Genomic DNA, 6000 nt, shown 5'->3' on the forward strand with positions numbered 1-6000 from the left:
CAGTGAGAGGGAAGGGCACGTCACACGCATGAGGTTGTCGTCGTCCCTCCCTTCCAGTTCCAGGCCCCCTCCCTCCGATTCTTAAAAGTCATATTCACTTACCAAGTCAGGGTTATGGCGGCGGCCAGCAGCGGTAAAACGCGTGCAGGCTCGGCCCTTCTCTTTCAGCTGTGGTCCCACCCTCATTTCCTGTTTCCGCAAAGGGCGGGACCACAGCTGAGAAAGAGAGAGAAGGGCTGAGCCTGCACGCGTTTTACCACTGCTGGCCGCCGCCATAACCCTGACTTGGTAAGTGAATATGAGTTTTAAAAATCGGAGGGAGGGGGCCTGGAACTGGAAGGGAGGGACGATGACCCTGGAATTGGGAGGGAGGGGGCCCCTGGAACTGGGAGGGAGGGAGACCCTGAAACTCGGAGGAAGGGAGGGGGATGGGACGATGACCCTGGAACACGGAGGGAGGGGGGGGGACACTGGAACTGGGAGGGAGGGAGGAGGGCCCCTGGCACACACTCTAAATCTCACACACACACTCTCTCACACAGACACACTCGCACCCAGTCTCACTCTCTCTCTGTCACACACTCGCACATTCACTCTCTCACACAGTTACTGTCTCAAACATACACACTCCGAGGAAAACTTTGCTAGCGCCCGTTTCATTTCTTTGAGAAACGGGCCTTTTTTACTAGTATGACTATATTTGGAAGAGGTGAAGCAGGTCAAAGGGAAACAGTAACATAATCGCAATGCAGTACCAGTGTAGAGGGTCTCAGATGAAACAACTAGGCAGAGCCAAATTGTCAATGAAGCAATTTATTTCAAAGACCCGACATGGCCCCTGTTTTGGCAAATGCCTGCGTCAGGGATCTATATACATAAAAATATAAAAACATATATGAATGAATCAAAACATCATAAAATAAGTCTCAAAAAAACATTATCGTGTTAAAACTGCATGCCACATGTGAAGTGTTAGAAATGTATATCACACCAACACTTAAATACCACAGCAAAGTTGTAATGTGTCATATCCTCCTATAGGGGTCTACGATCCCAAAATTCAGATGTCAAAATACTGTAAACGTATACAAGGATCATCAATAAGTTAGCAAATAGCATAAACATAGGTATAACAATATATAATGTGTCTAACAAACAATGCATGTATTCCAAAAAATCATAAAACTAAAGTTTGCACATGTGAGATCATTGTTAAAAAATGTATATTTGGTTGAATGCATATGCCAAACAATCGAAAACATTATGACAACATAGTAATGGGTGTCTGAAGTTCCTCTCTGCTTGCAGATCTTGTTTTCAATAAACCTTGCTATATATGTGTCTCAGGATTCCCTATTCAAAAATCCTTGGCTCATTTCTTCAGCCTGCACTTAAAATTCCTCAAAGATACTGCACAGTTGTCCCAATCTTAAAAATTAAGAATATGGTAAATTATTTTTGAGACTGGTGGTGTGACAGCTTTCATAATGCAAGAATTGATTTTTGGCTGTCGGTTTTCTATATAATGTGGTGCTAAATCCATAAGAAATTCTTAGTAATTATAAATCCTTTTGACTGTGGTCCATACAACAGTTTCACCATAGCTCATACGTCTTATCCTTTGAAAACTAATGTACAAATATTAGGTGTAGTTATAGATCAGCATCTAACTTTTGAATCTCTGATATCCTCTGTAATTTTGCTCAAAAAGTCCAGAATCTGAATAGGAAATATAGCCATTTTCAAAACAGCAAAACAGCTTATCATTTTTTATTTTCAAAAATGGCCACTTGCTAGATTTTTTGTGCTCTTGTGCATATATCTTTTTGATCCTTCAATTCACCAGATATCTTCAGGTTACTTGTACAGTCCCTAGTCTTAACTCATCTTGATTACTGTGAGGCTCATTTTCAAAGCACTTAGCCTCCCAAAGTTCCATAGAAACCTATGGAACTTAGCCTCCCAAAGTGCTTTGAAAATATGCCTCTGTAACTCCATTTACTGCTGGTTGCAAGGTGAGCTTTCTAAAAATGACTGCAAACTGCTCAAAATACCGCAGCTAGATTTCTCTTTAGAGACAAGGTTGAAGAACTCCTTGGGCTAGTAACTAAAGGGAAGATGTGCAGAAAATGCATGATCCATGTGTGACCTGTGATATTTTCAATTCAATATCAAGAGTTTCTGCTATGGGTATTAGCACCTGTCACTTGGCTGAGGGCATTTAAACCTAAGGTTTGGCGTAAAGTTAAAGTACACTTATCTGCCATGCTATGTAGAGAATCTCTTCATAGATATTAAGATGCAAGAGGCTCCTATTCTCATCAGGCAGTATAGTGATATCTGTAAGACCTTCACCTGGCCTCCTTTTCTAGGAGATAGCAGGGTAGTGGGCAATGGATGACCTCTACTCCAAAAAGGCATAGGCATCTTCCACCCTCCCACTCCTTCCAAATTAGATAGGTATCTCGCTCTCATCCCAAAGAGCAGAGGACCATAAGTCCCAAGCAGCTCTGCAGCCAAATCCAGGGATGGGGTTTTGACAAACTTCAGGATAAAGTAGCTTCAGTCCCTTCATCTTTTCAGACAACCTTCCGATAAGAGGGAGGTGAAATTTTTTGCAAATCAATTGCTCCTTGTAACCTCAGACAACAGGGGTAAAATGGCCAATTTTTGTATTTCCAGTAGTAATGGCCACTTGCCAATTTTCCCATAAGCATTGTAGCCATTAGCGCATGAGCCCTTACCACCACTTGCGCCTATGTTTACTAAGCGGCGATATGGGCACATTAGTGGTTTTAACACGTGTAAATGGTTTACACGCGCTAAACGCTAACGCGCCCATAGAAATGTATAGGCGCATTAGCATTTAACGTGCCTTAAATTTACAGGCGCATTAAAAACGCTAACACATCTTTCTAAAAATACCCGTTATTTTGTAAGCGGTAAAGGCTCATATGCTAACCATGCACTATTCAGTTAATGAACGGCAATATAGAGCTGCATTAACCAATTAGCATAGATAATGCCAACTCTGCCCCAGCACTAAAAAATATTTTTTTTTATTTTGTGGGTAGCGTGCGCATTACCATAGGGCACCTCAGCCCACTGTAAGGCATATTTCGCTGCGGTAAGCATGTGTTATTGCTTACCGCAGCTTAGTAAAAGAACCACCGAGTTTTAGTTTATAAGCTTAACATTTTTTTTTTGTAAACGTATATATCCATAAAGTTATACTGGTTTTATTTATTTTCCTGTAGACTGAGGTGTACTGTAAATACTTTCTCCTGTTTTCTTTATAAAGTTCCAGTATGTTGTAGTTTTGGCCTTTCCATTGTCCTTTTAAAAATTTATTTTATTGCTGTTTGTTTCTTCCTAGGATGGGCCTATGAGGTGGATGAAAGAAGGATTCCAAAACCTAAAGTCAAGTCTTATGGAGCGAACTTTTCTTGGAACAAAAGAACAAGGGTGTCCACAAAATAAGTTGGTAGTGACTACCTCAAAGCTTGACTGTGAATAACGTCAGCTGTGCTTTATTTATAGACCATGTATAATACAACTCTTAATCTCCTAATAAATTTGACCTTTAAACTACAATTGCATCTTACAGTGTCTGTTTAAAATGTTTTTGATGTCTCAGATTGAACCTGTGACAAGCTTCCCTATATAGAGATGAGATTTGGGATGTTCATACCTCTAGGAACTTGTAATACTTGGAATTTGGGTAACAGGATCATTTTATATTAGCTACAGCGTTAGAGAGAGGGACAAGGAACAGCACTAGCAAAACAGCTTAATGAAGAGTGATTTATAAACTAAGTATATTTCTGCTTTTGTTGTAGAATGGTTTCATTTATTTTCATTCTGCTTAATGAAGAGTGATTTATAAACTAAGTATATTTCTGCTTTTGTTGTAGAATGGTTTCATTTATTTTCATTCTGCTTTATTGGATATTGGAAGTGTAATAGAGGAAGGTACAGAGGATTGTGAAAATACTGAGCACAACACACACAGAAAATCATGTGATTTGCACATTTGGAGAATATTTGAGGGTAACTGTGATTGAAGAAATAGCAAGCTTATAAAAAGCAGGAATTCTCAACCCATTCCTTGAAACATACCTAGCCAGTCAGGTATTGAGGATACCCTCAAATGAATATGCATGAGCTACATTTACTTGCACTGCCTCCATTGTATGCATATCTGTCTCATTCATATTCGATACGCGTATCCTGAAAATCTGAGTGTTTTTGTTGAGAACCCCTGCTTTAAAGCAACAGTGATCAGTAGTTGCATATGGGTCAGCAGAGTTTCTGATGGTCCCTCTTCTTAATTGCAGCATTTTTATTGGCAAATCATACTGAACTGTTGGGTTAGTTGATTTTGATTTTTGTTCATGTATCAGGGATATAATTTTTGTTCAGTTTGAGATTATGGCACACCTTTCACAATAATTCTGTAGTTTGATAACTTGTTTGGAACTGCCACATTTTTAAATAGTTTTTTCTTGGTAAAACATTCTAAACATCAAGACATGCACATCAGATAAATCTCATATCTGCTAATCACAGAAATTCTTGTTGTAAGAAAGGAAATATATGTTGTTTTACAATCTCAACAAAACTGTAAAGTATAAATAACTTTTCAAAAGTATGTATGGTCAGGGTAGCAAATCAGCATAGTCTAGTTATCTTTGGGAAAAGAAAATATATAGTCCCCTAGGCCCGAGTCAGAAAGAATAAGATTAGGGTGTGTCAATGAGAATTTGCCTAAGGCGCAGCTAGTTGTGTGAAGTAATCAAAATCCCCATACATATCAGGCAACTTAGAGAAGTGAACTCAGCAGCAGGTGCTCACAAAGCATTAGACTGGTGCTAATTATATAAGTATATACCACACCTGTGAATTTTACATGTAGCTATATAATGAACAAATATTTTCCCACAGTAAGCTTTCTCCTTTGAATACCAATGGCATGTTTCATACTATATTTAAACCAATCGTAATGCCCAAAGCCATTCCCACCTCTAAATCTTGTTACATAAACTAATGGCAAAATACTTTACAGGGTAGAGATGCATACATTTGTTTAGTTTTAGTGTCTACTTTAAAAAAAGAACTGTGCAATATTAGTTTGCATTAGTATATATTTTAAGATTCATCAAAACATTAGATAAACTCAGGGGGTCACTTGTTTCTCTGAACCTATAGGCAGTGTGCTCACATGTCTCCCACCATTAAATTAATATTTTTCGCTATTTTATCATGTCTCAATGCTTGATTTTCAGCTGAGAGTATATCTAAAGAGTCAACCAAACATTCCATTCCAGTAGTGTGGGCTGATCAAGATATCAAGACCAAGCAAAAAAGCAGCTGCAGAGAGGGTGAGGTGTGATGCTCAAAAGATGAACTTTGGGTTGGTGTGCTTTCTTCACCACTGAGATGCTATTAAGGATTCATAGGAAGAGCCTTGCAACCAAGATTCTAAGAAATTGAACTCCCATGTTTAAGTGGCTGTGGTGTTGGCCAAGTTGCATAGTGTCCACTTTCCAGGAGAGTTCCAGCTGGCTGGATGATGTGAAATACAGGGTGAGGGAATTTGAGGATATGCTCACTTTATCCTCTCAGAAAATAGAGAAGCTTGAGAGTAAACACTAGACAACTGTATGAGGCTAATTGTCAATGTATCACCAGACTACCTTTAATCGAGGAGCAAGAGAATGCATGATATTTAGCATTCTGAGCTCCATAGCCAAATAGCCTAGTGTCCATAATAATTCATTTATCATCTATTTCTATTTGTAGCGTGAATTTAGTGGCTGACTGTGGGACCTTAAAAAAAATGCAGCATACACAGGTTGCAGGTAAAATTCAAAGCACTTTATGTATACAAAGAAAATAATTAGCTTTATTTTCCTCACAGGCCTTGGTACTTCTACTAAAGTCACTTCAAGCACAGTCCCAGTTTCAGTAGCCTGTCCCTGACATGGCTACACACGTCAA

At 39.1% G+C, this 6000-nt stretch overlaps 1 protein-coding gene across 1 annotated transcript in view; it reads left to right on the top strand.

Annotated features, from left to right (window-relative positions):
- The window catches only part of NDUFS4 (NADH:ubiquinone oxidoreductase subunit S4), a 201269-nt gene extending 197675 nt beyond the window's left edge, over nucleotides 1–3594 (top strand). Inside the window, exon 5 of the mRNA XM_030193122.1 lies at nucleotides 3377–3594. Within this exon, the coding sequence (XP_030048982.1) occupies nucleotides 3377–3480 (104 nt within the window). The 3' untranslated portion in view covers nucleotides 3481–3594. The remainder of the gene's footprint in view (nucleotides 1–3376) is intronic.
- The last annotated feature ends 2406 nt before the right edge of the window (nucleotides 3595–6000 follow it).

This window comes from Microcaecilia unicolor, chromosome 2 (genome assembly GCF_901765095.1).
Source record: "Microcaecilia unicolor chromosome 2, aMicUni1.1, whole genome shotgun sequence".
Classification (NCBI taxonomy): Eukaryota; Metazoa; Chordata; class Amphibia; order Gymnophiona; family Siphonopidae; genus Microcaecilia; species Microcaecilia unicolor.